The 14,700-nt window shown below is 39.9% G+C and overlaps 1 protein-coding gene across 5 annotated transcripts; it reads left to right on the top strand.

Moving 5' to 3' along the window:
• Nucleotides 1-412: 412 nt before the first annotated feature.
• LOC110527994 (SH2 domain-containing protein 5) lies at nucleotides 413-10,553 on the top strand. 5 transcript variants are annotated; one of them, XM_021609724.3, is made up of 10 exons: nucleotides 413-720; nucleotides 4,326-4,440; nucleotides 5,716-5,796; nucleotides 5,954-6,028; nucleotides 6,113-6,259; nucleotides 6,384-6,584; nucleotides 6,728-6,923; nucleotides 7,061-7,166; nucleotides 9,523-9,682; nucleotides 9,785-10,553. In XM_021609724.3, the coding sequence occupies exons 2-10, from the start codon at nucleotides 4,387-4,389 to the stop codon at nucleotides 9,989-9,991; spliced, it is 1,227 nt and encodes a 408-aa protein (XP_021465399.1). In that variant the 5' UTR covers nucleotides 413-720; nucleotides 4,326-4,386; the 3' UTR covers nucleotides 9,992-10,553. The 5 variants fall into 5 exon arrangements, 3 of the variants coding, with proteins under 3 accessions (XP_021465399.1, XP_021465402.1, XP_090097308.1); XR_016497297.1 differs by having other exon boundaries at nucleotides 589-720; nucleotides 6,728-6,972; XM_090241182.1 differs by lacking the exon at nucleotides 413-720 and adding an exon at nucleotides 3,594-3,982.
• The last annotated feature ends 4,147 nt before the right edge of the window (nucleotides 10,554-14,700 follow it).

Raw genomic sequence — 14,700 nt, 5'->3', positions numbered from 1 at the left:
AAATCCATAATGTCAATTTGGTTCACTCATGAATAAAGTGCTGGATAGTTTGAGTAAAGGGTTATTAAATAGACTAGAACGTTACAATTTATTAGGCCTATGTCCATACAGTTTATAAATCATTATTTGGTGCATTAAGTGGATCCTCTCATTCAGAGAGATGCAACAACTGTTTACTTTTCAAATGTTGAGCATGTTGATGAACAAGGGGGAAATTATGAAATTAACATACATTTAAATTCAGGATGGATGGGCTGCTGCAAATCAGTGAAGGGTGTATTAATCATTAGTTAAAACTAGTGTCTTTCAGACAACTGCAGGTATGTCACTCCATTTCGTTCCGTTTGCTTCCGTTAAAAAAAAAAGTTTTGCAACAGAAGTCGCGTAATGAATACTTCCCATATCTAGGTCTACACCTATGTTGCGCAATGAGTGTATGGACCATCAATATGGGCTGCAGAAATGCCTTTGAGTATGGGCTGATTTATATCGTGCGTTTAAACGTTTTTTTTTTCATCTCAAATATGTCTCGAAAGGTAAAACGTTTCTAGTCCCGCCCAAACACACCGGTGAATAGCCAACTCTGAATTGAGTCGGGGCGGGCGTCAATTTGACGATGAGGTAACTTTGACTGGGAGAGGAATTCAGAGTTTGGAACAGTGGAACGGGGTCCGGAGTACAGGAGTGCGGAAGTGAAAAGAGCGTTGTTGTGGCCCTAAAGTAAGATATTTGATTAGCATTGATTTATTGACATGTTTACTTTGCCAAAGCTGTACATGCGTTTAACTGAATCCTAGCATAAATGTTTGCGCTCATAGAACAGACTAACAGGTTTGGGAGTAACGGATTACAAAAACGATCCTTGTAATATATTACCAGCAAAAATATTTTAACTAGATACTTTTGAAAAACTAGATAATTACTTCAAGGATTACTTTTAAATTCAGAAAGGATGTTTGCAAAAACAATCTTTGTGACACTTCTCTGTTTTGTAAATGACACTCAAATTAGCATTGAAAAAAAGGCACACATTTAAGTTAGTTCCACCTGAGCGAGTCTGACCACAAGTCAGAGACCACTATGATGACACACGAAATGTGTTTGATCGATTGCGGGAAAAGCGCAGGAATAGGCTTTTGTAGGCTACAGTCCAAGGTATGTCTTCCAATGGTGCGACTGATGTCAGTATCCAAAGATTATCTAATTTGAATCAACGCTTGGAGCTAAGGATGACAGCAGTGTAGTCTACGGCGATACGGATATCACTTCTTATTGATATCTACACAGCGCATTGATGTGAATCACACTGCTGCTCTCTCATTTAGCTATTTGTGCCTTACGGAATGTGGTTGTTGTGGATGGCTGTTCACAAATCCAAACGTGTATTTGAACCCGATAATGGTTGAATTCAAGAAGTTTAAACTGCCCGTTAATCATTGTTTTTGAAACCAGTGGACTGCCAGTGAAAAATGCGCTCTTGCAACAGCTGCATAGTGCGGATCCCAGCCTATGGAATAAAAATAGTTGTTTTCCCCCATAGGCCTAATGGACACATGTTCAAACTCGCACACTTTTGACATACTTAAAGGGGCAATATGTTGTTGCTACATCCAATTTTTGACTTATAAATGATGAGCTCATGAGTTTAATTCAACTTTCACACTCCATGAGAACCCAAAATATAACCTTGTTTTTATCCAATGTTTGTAAACATTGTAAATGTAAACAAACACTGTATAGCCTCATAATATGGTTAAAACAATCATTTTGATATCATGGATGGTCAGTCCTTGCATCCATAGCTCTGTCTATTAGTCTGAGAGTGGTTACATTTCTCCAGGCCCATCCCTCAGCCTACCAAAACAGAGGCGGCGAAACGATGTTGTTCTTGTTTCATCGGTGGATTTGCCCTTTAAACTGCTATCAAAGTGTCACCAACAAAAATAGGCCTATAGTAAATTCAGCATATGGCATTAATTTTTCACATGTAAATAGCACTTTTCAGTAGTGCTCAAAGCATGCCATTCCATGAGCGCAGCATTTCTTTTTCAACTCGAATCAATGAGCCCAACCAGTCCTCCATGACAACAAAATCATAAACAACAGAGTAGGGCTGGCTAATAAATCCTTAGTTTTGGGATTATGCTCAAGCAAAATCATTTGGCTAATCTATACTTCCATATTTCCAAATACTATTCTTGAAGATCAAGGGGTATAACATTTATTGGAATGACTGGAATTCTGATAGACTTTGGTTTTTAATGTAAATATATAATTTAATTGTATTATTATATGTAGTGGGGAAGAGATTGGTTAGAAGAAGCCTACATAACCAACCCATAAAGTAACATTTAACATCCATATGGCCAGCTATGTAAACTTTAACATTGATTTATCCTGCAATAGATGTAGTTCAATTGGTAACATACATTTTTGTCTTCTTCTAATGCATTTTAAGGGGAAAGTAATCTAAAAGTAACTGAATGTAATCAGATTACGTTACTGAGTTTGGTTAATCCAAAAGTAACTTTACTGATTACAATTATGGAAAGCCAACTAGTAACTGTAACTGATTACATTTAGAAAGTAACCTACCCATCCCTGCAGACTAATGGGTGATACCTGCATGCTCTGAATGATGTAGGTTATGGAATACATTTTTACATCTGGTTAAATCCATACCAGTAATAGTGATTTGTATGCTACTCAAAATGTGTGGCGTGTAAGTAATTAGAAGATTCAAACACAACAATGCAACAACCTATCAGATTGCAGGTGCATATAGCCTTTTCATAATATGGCCAAGAGGAGAAGGGGCAGATAATAACCTGACAGACTCGAGTTTTGGAAATTGCTGAAGCCTTCCTATCTACCACCACACTAGTGGTGGAAAAAGTACCCAATTGTCATACTTGAGTAAAAGTAAAGATACCTTTTATAGAAAATGACTCAAGTAAAAGTGAAAGTCACCCAGTAAAATACTACTTGAGCAAAAGTCTAAAATAGTTTGGTTTCAAATGTACTTAAGTTTCAAAGTAAATATAATTGCTCAAATATACTTAAGTATCAAAAGTATAAATCATTTCAAAATCCTTGTATTAAGGAAATCAGACGGCACAATTTCCTTCCTTTTTTTCAATGGATAGCCAAGGGCACACTTCAACACTCAGACATAATTTGTGTTTAGTGACCTCTGCTAGGTCAGAGGCAGTAGGGACGACCAGCGATATTCTCTTGATAAGTGCATGAATTGGACAATTTTCCATTAGGATCCAGCTGCGACATCATCTCTCAGAGCAGTCATCCCTCAGGGTCTCTATGCTGCCATCTACTGATATGTCATCTCTCAGTGCAGTGTGTCGCTCAGGAAAAGTGGAGGTGTCGAAAGGAACCATATAAGGAGAAGTGGGGATTTTGAAAGGAACCATATAAGGAGAAGTGGGGATTTTGAAAGGAACCATATAAGGAGAAGTGGGGATTTTGAAAGGAACCATATAAAGAGAAGTGGGGATTTTGAAAGGAACCATATAAGGAGAAGTGGGGATTTTGAAAGGAACCATATAAGGAGAAGTGGGGATTTTGAAAGGAACCATATAAGGAGAAGTGGGGATTTTGAAAGGAACCATATAAGGAGAAGTGGGAATTTTGAAAGGAATAGTGAATAGACATTTTTGGGGATAACTAACATTCCTAACTGTCATCTCTGCAGAACATGACTGACATCTTGAGTGGCACCTTTCAAAACCCACACTTCTCCTTATATGGTTCCTTTCAAAATGTCCACTCCTTTCGAAACCCCCACTTTTCCTGAGAGATGACATTGTAGACCCTGAGGGATGACTGCTCTGAGAGATGACATTGTAGACCCTGAGGGATGACTGCTCTGAGAGATGACATTGTAGACCCTGAGGGATGACTGCTCTGAGAGATGATGTTGCAGCAGGACCCCTGCAACTTTCCAGTCCTGCTAAGCATTCAAAATGTAAGAAATACTTTTTGGGTGTGAGGGGGAAATGTATGGAGTAAAAAGTACTGTATATTATTTTCTTTAGGATTGTAGTAAAGTAAAAGTACTTAATTAGTACTTTAAAGTATTTTTACTTAAGTACTTTACACCATTTCACCAAACATACCTGTTTCTAGCTTAAAATTAAAATGTTTGAATTGTTCACAGCTCATTTTAGCACTTCTACCTGCCTACAAAAGCATTTTTTTTACATTGGGAAAATAACACTACCGGCTAGTGCATATGACACATCATTCACATGTCTAATGTTCATCATACTGGGTGCTGTAAAGCTCTCTGCTATATTCTGATTCTGCAGAACTCAGGGGAACTCCTCCAGAAACAGCAGCATAAAGAAGTAGGCTAACTCAGGAGTGAAAATGATGGGTGAGATACCGGTCAGGGAGGATGGCACAGTTACAAGGTCAGCTGAGGTAAGCCATATCCACTGACATAGCAAAACACATCTTCCTCCTCCCCATATAGGAGTTGGTTACTACACTGAACAAAAATATAAACAACATGTAAAGTGCTGGTCCTGTGTTTCATGAGCTGAAAGAAAAGACCCCAGAAATGTTCCATACGCACAAAAAGCTTATTTCTCTCAAATTCTGTGCACACATTTATTTAAATCCCTATTAGTGTGCATTTCTCCTTTGCCAAGATAATTCATTCACCTGACAGGAAGCTGATTACACAGCATGATCATTACTCAGATGCACCACTAATATGTGGGGCACCTGTGTAATGTGCACTCTAAAATAATGTACTTTTTAGGGCACTTTGTACCATAAGCTGCCTCCAACGCTGTTTCAGAGAATTTGGCAGTACGTCCATCCAGCCTCACAACCACAGCCCACGTGTATGGTGTCGTGTTTGCGAGCGTATTGCTGACTTCAACGTTGTGAACAGAGTGCCCCATGGCGGTGGTGGGATTATGGTATGGGCAGGCATAAGTTACGGACAACGAACACAATTGCATTTTATCGATGGCAATTTGAATGCACAGAGATACCACGACGAGATCCTGAGGCCCATTGTCGTGCCATTCATCCGCCACCATCACTTCATGTTTCAGCATGGTAATGCACAGCCACAGCCACATGTCGCAAGGATATGTACACAATTCCTGGAAGCTGAAAATGTCCCAGTTCTTCCATGCCCTGCATACTCACCAGACATGTCTCCCATTGAGCATGTTTAGGATGCTCTGGATCAATGTGTATGACATCGTGTTCCAGTCCCTGAAAATATCCAACAACTTCTCACAGCCATTGAAGAGGAGTGGGACAACATTTCACAGGCCACAATCAACAGTCTGATAAACTCTATGCGAAGGAGATGTCACACCATATGCTGACTGGTTTTCTGATCCATGCCCCTACCTTTAAAAAAAATAAGTTATCCGTAACCAACACATCTGTGTTCCAAGTCATGTGAAATCCATAGATTAGGTCCTAACTAATTTATTTAAATTGTCTAATTTCCGTATATGAACAGTAACTCACTAAAATCTTTGAAATTGTTGCGTGTTGCGTTTATTTTTTTGTTCAGTATATTATTTTTTAATTTTTTAAATGTATCCTAAGAGGATGAAATCTGAGTGGACTCTACTTCCCTTTTAAGACCTTGTTAATTAGTTACATTACGTGTTTATCTATAATCAACAATTGATAGTATGTGTAACATAGTCTTTCTTGTTTATATAGTATGTTGGGTCTTTTCATGTGGACGACTGCTGTTTGGACGATCAGATGCAGCAGTTGCACACACAGCTAAAGTCTCTCAAAGTAGGTGCTGGTAGTGACAGGCTAGAAAGCAGCAGCAGTACATTAAAACACATTTTGACTGTTCACAACTTATTATGGTGGAGAATTTGTAGACAGCCCGAATGCAAAGGCAAACACGAAAAGCTTTGCCTGAGGTGTTGAAATGTCTTTTTCACAGACATGCAAGAAAAGGAGGCCTGTGTCCCTTAAATTTTCCATCAAAGGGGTGAAGATGTATGATGAAGATGAGACGGTAAGAGTTGAAATTCCCAGTCTTAAAAGTCATCAACATAATTTCTTTCCTTTTGTGAATTACTTTCCTCTTCCTTGTCTGTAGACCCTCCTCATGGCCCATGCTCTACGAAGGGTCTCCCTTTCCACTGCCCGCCCCTCGGACGCCCAGTTTGCCTTTGTTTCCCACAACCCCGGCAGCCCTGATGCCCAGCTATACTGCCACCTTTTCAAGGCTAGGCATGCCAGAGCAGTAAGAACCTGTATTGGATCTTTATCTCCCAAGATGATTGTCAACAAAATCCCTCTGTGTGTCTGTTAAGCTGCAGTTTCTTGTATCTGATTTGTCTCTCTGTTGGTATGTTGTTTTCTCCCAGGCCCAGTTCCTGAACCTGTTGCTGTGCCGCTGTTTCCAGCTGTCCTACCTGGCAAAGCACCCAGAGGAGGCGCAGGATGAGTCTGTCGGCCCACTGCCCAGCCGTGCCCCCTCCCTCCTCAACCAGGGCTTCCCTCTCTGTGTCAGTGCCCTTGTGTCATTCCGAAGGGCCCCCACTCAGGGCTTACTCCCAGGGGAAAAGGTCAGGACAAACTTGTGATTATGTTTTAACTGAATTGTGAAAGTATTATTTCACTGTGCTATTTTTATTTGCTTTGCTGAGCCCGTACATTTTGCTGGCTTAGCAGTTGGCCAGTTAATACTTCCTATGGGTCTTTATTGTAGGTCTTCCCATTGAAGAACAACGGAACAACAACTGAGGAACAACCGAGCAGCCAAGAGGAGGTCTTCAACTCCTCTCCTTCCCTGGTGCGCAAGAGAGCCATCCGCAACAAAGTACTGCGCTCAGGAGCCTATCGCTCCTTCACTTACAGCCCTCACAAACAACGTCACCTTCAGGATCAGCTAAACTCTCCAGAAGGTGGGCTAAATGTGCAGAGAGCACTTTCAAGAGTGAAACAATTCATTAGGTAATGTTGAAATCATTCCCTAGAGGGACCACTTGGAATGGGATCATCACAAGATGCTAAGGAATCTCTCTTCTTATGTGTGAAACAGGGAAGGGGCAGGACAAAATGCCAGTGAGGAGAGCCCGGGCCCCGAGCCTTGCTGAAACAGAAGAAGCTCTGGCTCAAGCAGTGTGGTGTTGGGCTGGCATTGCCACGTGAGTCCTCTCTCTTGCATTTACCTCACTCACACTGATGCTAGTTCCTAGTGTATTTTATGGAGTGTTCAATTGACAGTGGTGTAAAGTACTTAAGTAAAAATACTTTAAAGTACTACTAAAGTATTTTGGGGGGGGGTATCTGTACTTTACTTTACTATTTATATTATTGCCAATTTTTACTTCACTACATTCCTAAAGAAATTAATGTACAGTTTACTCCATACATTTTCCCTGACACCCAAAAGTATGCGTTACATTTTGACAGGAAAATGGTCCAATTCACGCACTTATCAGGAGAACTTCCCTGGTCATCCATAATGCTTTTGATCTGGTGGACTCACTAAACACAAATGCTTTGTTTGTAAATTATGTCTGAGTGTTGGAATGTGCTCCTGGCTAAATGTAAATTAAAATATATATAATTATTATTGGGCCTTCTGGTTTGCTTAAAATAAGGAATTTGAAATGATTTATACTTTTATATTTGAGCAATTCCATTTACTTTTGATACTTAAATATGTTTACAACCAAATACTTTTAGACTTTTACTTACAGTGGCAAGAAAAAGTATGTAAACCCTTTGGAATTACCTGGATTTCTGTATGAATTGGTCATCAAATCTGATCTGATCTTCAGTCACAACAATAGACAAGTCACAACAATAGACAAGTCACAACAATAGACAAACAGTCTACTTAATCTAATAACACACAAATAATTATACGTTTTCATGTCTTTATTGAACACACCGCGTAAACATTCACAGTGCAGGGTGGGAAAAGTATGTGAATCATTGGATATAATAACTGGTTGACCCTCCTTTGGCAGCAATAACTTCAACCAAACGTTTTCTGTAGTTGTGGATCAGACCTGCACAATGGTCATGAGGAATTTTGTACCATTCCTCTTTACAAAACTGTTTCAGTTCAGCAATATTCTTGGGATGTCTGGTGTGAACCATTCTCTTGAGGTCATGCCACAGCATCCCAATCTGGTTGAGGTCAGGACTCACCTTCTGGGCTACTCCAGAAGGTGTATTTTCTTCAGTTGAAGCCATTCTGTTGTTGATTTACCTCTGTGTTTTGGGTCGTTGTCCTGTCCTGCATCACCCAACTTCTGTTGAGCTTCAATTGGCAGACGGATAGTCTAACATTCTCCTGCAAAATGTATTGATAAACTTGAGAATTCATTTTTCCATCAATGATAGCAAGCTGTCCAGGCCCTGAGGCAGCAAATCAGCCACAAACCATGATGCTCCCTCCACCATACTTTACAGTTGGGGCCTTCTTTTCTCCACACATAGTGATGTGTGTTCCTTCCAAACAACTTAACTGTAGTTTCATCTGTCCACAGAATATTTTGTCAGTAGTGCTGTGGAACATCCAGGTGCTCTTATGCGAACTTCAGGCATGCAGCAATGTTTTTTTTTTGTACAGCAGTGGATTCTTCCATGGTGTCATCCCATGAACACCATTCTTGTTTAGTGTTTTACATATCGTAGACTCGTCAACAGAGATGTTAGCATGTTCCATAGATTTATGTAAGTCTTTAGCTGACACTAAGATTTTTTTAACCTCATTGAGAATGATGCGCTGTGATCTTGCAGTCATCTTTGCAGGATGGCCACTCATAGGGAGAGTAGCAACAGTGATGAACTTTCTCCATTTATAGACATTTTGTCTTACCGTGGACTGATGAAAATCAGGGCTTTTAGAGATACTTTTGTAACCCTTTCCAGCTTTATGCAAGTCAACAATTCTTAATCTTAGGTCTTCTGGGATCTCTTTTGTTCGAGGCATGATTCACATCAGGCAATGATTCTTGTGAATAGCAAACTTACATTTTGTCAGTGTTTTTTATAAGGCAAGGCAGCTCTAACCAACATCTCCAATCTCGTCTCGTTGTTTGGACTCCAGGTTAGCTGACTCCTGACTTCAATTCACTTTTGGAGGTAATTTGCCTAGGGGTTCAAATACTTTTCCCAACCAACACTGTGAATGTTTATATGATGTATTCAATATAGACAAGAAAAATACAATAATTTGTGTGCTATTAGTTTAAGCACACTGTGTTTGTCTATTGTTGTTGAAGATGAAGATCAGATGAAATGCTATGACCAAATGCTATGACCAATTTATGCAAAAATCCAGGTAATTCCAAAGGGTTCACATACTTTTTCTTGCCACTGTAAGTAGTATTTTACTGGGTGACTCACTTTTTATTGAGTCATTGTCTATTAAGGTATCTTTACTTTTACTCAATTATGACAATTGAGTACTTTTTCCACCACTGTCACTTGATGAGAACTCATCTGAACTGTCAGTGGTCTCTAAATCCTTATCATGTGTTGCAGTGATAGCAGCTCCTCCCTGCTTGCAGAGGATGTCCTGGGGTCGTACCTGCTGTGCCCCCATCCTAAGAGAACTGGCTGTGGCTCTCTCATAATTCGTTTCTCTTCTGGACTGGTCACCCACCTAATAAACAACACCTCCAACGGGAAATACCTGCTTGAGGTGAGCAGTCTTGACAGTTATTCATATTTGACTTGCTTTTAAGTTTAATGTATTTTCCACTAGCAATGTAGTAATTTGTATTTTTTTATGTTGTTATACTAGAACTGCCACATAGAATTTAGCACCATTGCTGCCTTGATAGAGCACTGCACCGATATCAAGGGGGAGCTGGACTGTCCGCTGAGTTGTGCCCGTGTGAACCACTGCTATGAGTGGGAGGAGAACGTTGCTAAGGCACTGCCTTTAGCCTTACACCAAGGCCTCAAAAGAAAGAATGCAAAATATACCCAGAGGAAACAATGGGTTTAAAAGTCATTTCTGATCATTGGATTGATCAATGTATCTCATTTTCTAAAAGACACTGACCATATGTTACACTGACACCTTAAATATATAATTCATTAACTTGCATGCTTCACTTTTGTTATTGTTTTCAGATTTCTGATAGAAACACAACTCTAACTATCAAATTTACTTCCAGCAGGTGAATTGTGATGAGTAGAGTAACATTTTGACACTTAGCCTCTGGGATGTAGGGTTGTTTTAATGTCAAAAAGCTGTGTGTTTGAGTATATTCTTCTATGTTTTAGCTGCACCTACCTTACTTCACCTACGTTTCAATTAAATTATTTTAATACATTTTAATTACATTATTTTAAAACGTAGGAATATTATGTGTGTGTTTGTATAGACTATATAGGGACATTTTTTATAGATTAAGCAGACTAAGGTTTTTTTGTACATTAACTCTGACTCATGTTAAGCTGTCTTTTTGAATTTGTGTTTTTCACTGCTGTCTTTTAAAGTGTTCTGTGAGAACTAGCAGTATTTCTTCATTTTGATTACAGATAAATGTACTTCCTGAATTAAAGGGTATTGTTGTGTTTTATATTTGTAAGCATAATGCATTGCCATATTATATACTGTATACCAGGTATTCCCAAACTGGGGTACGCCAAATAAAAATGTGATTCACATATTTTTAAAATATATATATATATATATATATCTTCAAATTTTCAAACAGTCCATTTATATTTTCCAACAGGGCTATACATTTGGGTGAACTCTTTTTCTCACCTGAGTAGCCTCGTTTCACTGCCAAAAATAAAATGAAACCATCTAGTGTTCAGTGAAATAACAACACAATGTCAAATACAGGTAGTCCAGTCAAATAATTAACATCCAATCACATTAACCGTTACTCTCTCGTGGGAATTCTAGCTAACCTTAACGTATCTGCTGCTCATTTAGTTTGTTTGAAAATTGATAAATGGTAAAAATAAAAATAAAAAGCAAGGCCCCCGTCCATAGAGACACATATCAGCTCTACAGGTAGTACTGCTACTACCAGCAGTTATACACCTGCAAAAGTTGACTACACAAGTTGTTCTGCTTCCACGAGAACCTCCAATGCTAGCATCAGTAATTCTACATTTGTTGTTAGCCCAGCTAGCATGGACACTTGCAGTTGTGAATCTGATGCAGCCGAAGAGCTACTGCCCCCTTACCCGGGAAAGCATCAAACAACAGACCGGGACGTTGGACCATTGAAGAGGCACAAATATGATGAGAACTACATTGATTTGGGGTTCACTTATATTGGGAGTAGTGCCTTTCCTCAGCCACAGTGTGTTATATGTGCAAAAGTACTATCCCACAACTCAATGAAACCTTCACTCTTGTGCAGATATTTAGAAACAAAACATGCCAATTTGAAAAATAAGCCACGGGAGTTTTTTGAGAGAGAATTAAGACAACTTTCGAGTAGTAAGACATGTATAAAAATAACAGATACCATTAATGGTGAGCTACCAAGTGGCTAGGACAGGCAAGCCCCATGCTATTGTGGAGGACTTAATTCTTACTGTTGCTGCGGATATGGCTGGGACAATGCTGGTTGGAAAAGGCAAAAAAAACTGTACAGATTATGTTTTCATCAAACACTGTTTCATGACACAGGAGATGTTTTGAAACAATTACTGCTTTGCATACAAGCCAGTGAATTCTATGCGTTATAGCTGGATGAGTCAACAGATGTGTTGGGCCTGGCACAGCTCCTGGTATATGTCCGTTATGTTTGTGGGGGGTCAATTAAGGAAGCCATCCTCTTCTGCAAACTACTGGAAACCAGGACAACAGGAGAGGATACTTTTTAAATACTGGACAGCTTTGTGACATCAAATGGACTTTGGTGGTCAAGATGTGTTGGGTATCTGTACTGATGGCGCAAAAGCCATGACAGGGAGACATAGTTGAGTGGTAATGCGCGTGCAAGCAGTTGCTCCCGACACCACTTGGTGAGTACACTGCAGCATCCACCAAGAGGCTCTTGCTGCCAAGGGAATGGCCTGACAGCTTGAAAGATGTTTTGGAGACACTACAGTGAAAATGGTTAACTTTGTTAAAGCAAGGTCCCTGAACTCTCATGTATTTTCTGCACTATGCAATGATATGGGCAGCGACCATGTAACGCTTTTACAACAATCAGAAGTGCGCTGGTTGTCAAGGGGCAAAGTATTGACTGTAATGATTTTCATTGGTGGAAGAAGGTTAGGACCAAGGTGCAGCGTGGTAAGTGTTCATCATTTTAATGGTAAAACTGAACATTATCAAACAAGCAACAAAAGAACACCCAAACCAGCTCTGTCATGTGCAAAACACACTAAACAGAAAATAACTACCCACAACGCATAGTGGGAAAACAGGCTGCCTAAGTATGGTTCTCAATCAGAGACAACGATTGACAGCTGCCTCTGATTGGGAACCACACCAGGCCAAAACCAGAAATACAAAACATAGAAGAAAAACATAGACAAAATAGCATAGAATGCCCACCCTAGTCACACCCTGGCCTAACCAAAATAGAGAATAAAAAGCCTCTCTATGGCCAGGGCGTGACATTGACCCATTTTTTTTTTATTTAGAGAAAAGCTTAAAGTTTTCTTTACTGACCATCATTGTCACGTTCTGACCTTAGTTTCTTTGTTTTGTCTTATGTTTTAGTATGGTCAGGGCGTGAGTTGGGTGGGTTGTCTATGTTAGTTTTTCTATGATTTTCTATTTCTGTGTTTGGCCTGATATGGTTCTCAATCAGAGGCAGCTGTCAATCGTGGTCCCTGATTGAGAACCATATTTAGGTAGCCTGTTTTCTATTGTGTTTTGTGGGTGGTTATTTTCAGTCTTTGTGTGGCTGCACCAGATAGAACTGTTTTGGTTGTCACTGTTGTTTTGAAGTGTTCAGTTGTTTATTAAAAAGATGAACACTAACCACGCTGCGCTTTGGTCCTTTCCTTCTTCCACCCAAGACAGCCGTTACAATCATTTTCATTTGTCTGACCGTTTGCAAGATGAGTTTCTCACACGACTGGCCTACCTGGGTGATGTTTTTTCTCGCCTGAAGGATCTGAATCTAGGATTACAGTGACGCTCCGCAACTGTGCGGGACAAAACTGAGGCTATGATTAAGAAGTTGGAGCTCTTTGTCTGCACAACACACAGGTCTTTCCATCGTTGTATGATTTGTTGTGCGCAAATTAACTCAAGCTTACAGACAATGTCAAATGTGATACAGTGATGCACCTGAGTGAGTTAATTACACAAACAACTGGATTCGTTATCCCTTTCATCCCCTGCCTCAAGTCCACTTACCGATATCTGAACAAGGGAGCCTCATCAAAATTGCAACAAGCAGTTCTGTGAAAATGTTTTTTAATCAGAAGCCACTGACAGATTTATGGATCGGGCTGTGCTCAGAGTATCCTGCTTTGGAAAACCGCGCTGTTAAGTCGCTAATTCCCTTTGCAACCATGTACCTACAGTGCCTTGCGAAAGTATTTGGCCCCCTTGAACTTTGCGACCTTGTGCCTCATTTCAGGCTTCAAACATAAAGATATAAAACTGTTTTTTTGTGAAGAATCAACAACAAGTGGGACACAATCATGAAGTGGAACGACATTTATTGGATATTTCAAACTTTTTTAACAAATCAAAAACTGAAAAATTGGGTGTGCAAAATTATTCAGCCCCTTTACTTTCAGTGCAGCAAACTCTCTCCAGAAGTTCAGTGAGGATCTCTGAATGATCCAATGTTGACCTAAATGACTAATGATGATAAATACATTCCACCTGTGTGTAATCAAGTCTCCGTATAAATGTACCTGCACTGTGATAGTCTCAGAGGTCCGTTAAAAGCGCAGAGAGCATCATGAAGAACAAGAAACACACCAGGCAGGTCCGAGATACTGTTGTGAAGAAGTTTAAAGACGGATTTGGATACAAAAAGATTTCCCAAGCTTTAAACATCCCAAGGAGCACTGTGCAAGCGATAATATTGAAATGGAAGGAGTATCAGACCACTGCAAATCTACCAAGACCTGGCCGTCCCTCTAAACTTTCAGCTCATACAAGGAGAAGACTGATCAGAGATGCAGCCAAGAGGCCCATGATCACTCTGGATGAACTGCAGAGATCTACAGCTGAGGTGGGAGACTCTTTCCATAGGACAACAATCAGTCGTATATTGCACAAATCTGGCCTTTATGGAAGAGTGGCAAGAAGAAAGCCATTTCTTGAAGATATCCATAAAAAGTGTTGTTTAAAGTTTACCACAAGCCACCTGGGAGACACACCAAACATATGGAAGAAGGTGCTCTGGTCAGATGAAACCAAAATTGAACTTTTCAGCAACAATGCAAAATGTTATGTTTGGCATAAAAGCAACACCCTGAACACACCATCCCCACTGTCAAACATGGTGGTGGCAGCATCATGGTTTGGGCCTGCTTTTCTTCAGCAGGGACAGGGAAGATGGTTAAAATTGATGGGAAGATGGATGGAGCCAAATACAGGACCATTCTGGAAGAAAACCTGATGTAGTCTGCAAAAGACCTGGGACGGAGATTTGTCTTCCAACAAGACAATGATCCAAAACATAAAGCAAAATCTACAATGGAATGGTTCAAAAATAAACATATCCAGGTGTTAGAATGGCCAAGTCAAAGTCCAGACCTGAATCC

The sequence above is a fragment of the Oncorhynchus mykiss genome, chromosome 7 (assembly GCF_057628025.1).
Source record: "Oncorhynchus mykiss isolate SJ-2025 chromosome 7, ASM5762802v1, whole genome shotgun sequence".
NCBI classification, from domain to species: domain Eukaryota; kingdom Metazoa; phylum Chordata; class Actinopteri; order Salmoniformes; family Salmonidae; genus Oncorhynchus; species Oncorhynchus mykiss.
Note: the sequence above shows the minus strand (reverse complement) of the source record. Positions and strands in the feature narration are given on the sequence as shown.

What these genes read in the sequence shown, in the direction of transcription:
- LOC110527994 (XM_021609724.3), top strand. Translation starts at nt 4,387, where the DNA reads ATGATGGGTGAGATACCGGTCAGGGAGGATGGCACAGTTACAAGGTCA. An exon ending in TGTTGGGCTGGCATTGCCAC is followed by an intron (nt 7,167 to 9,522) that starts GTGAGTCCTCTC and finishes CATGTGTTGCAG; the next exon opens with TGATAGCAGCTCCTCCCTGC. An exon ending in ACGGGAAATACCTGCTTGAG is followed by an intron (nt 9,683 to 9,784) that starts GTGAGCAGTCTT and finishes TTGTTATACTAG; the next exon opens with AACTGCCACATAGAATTTAG.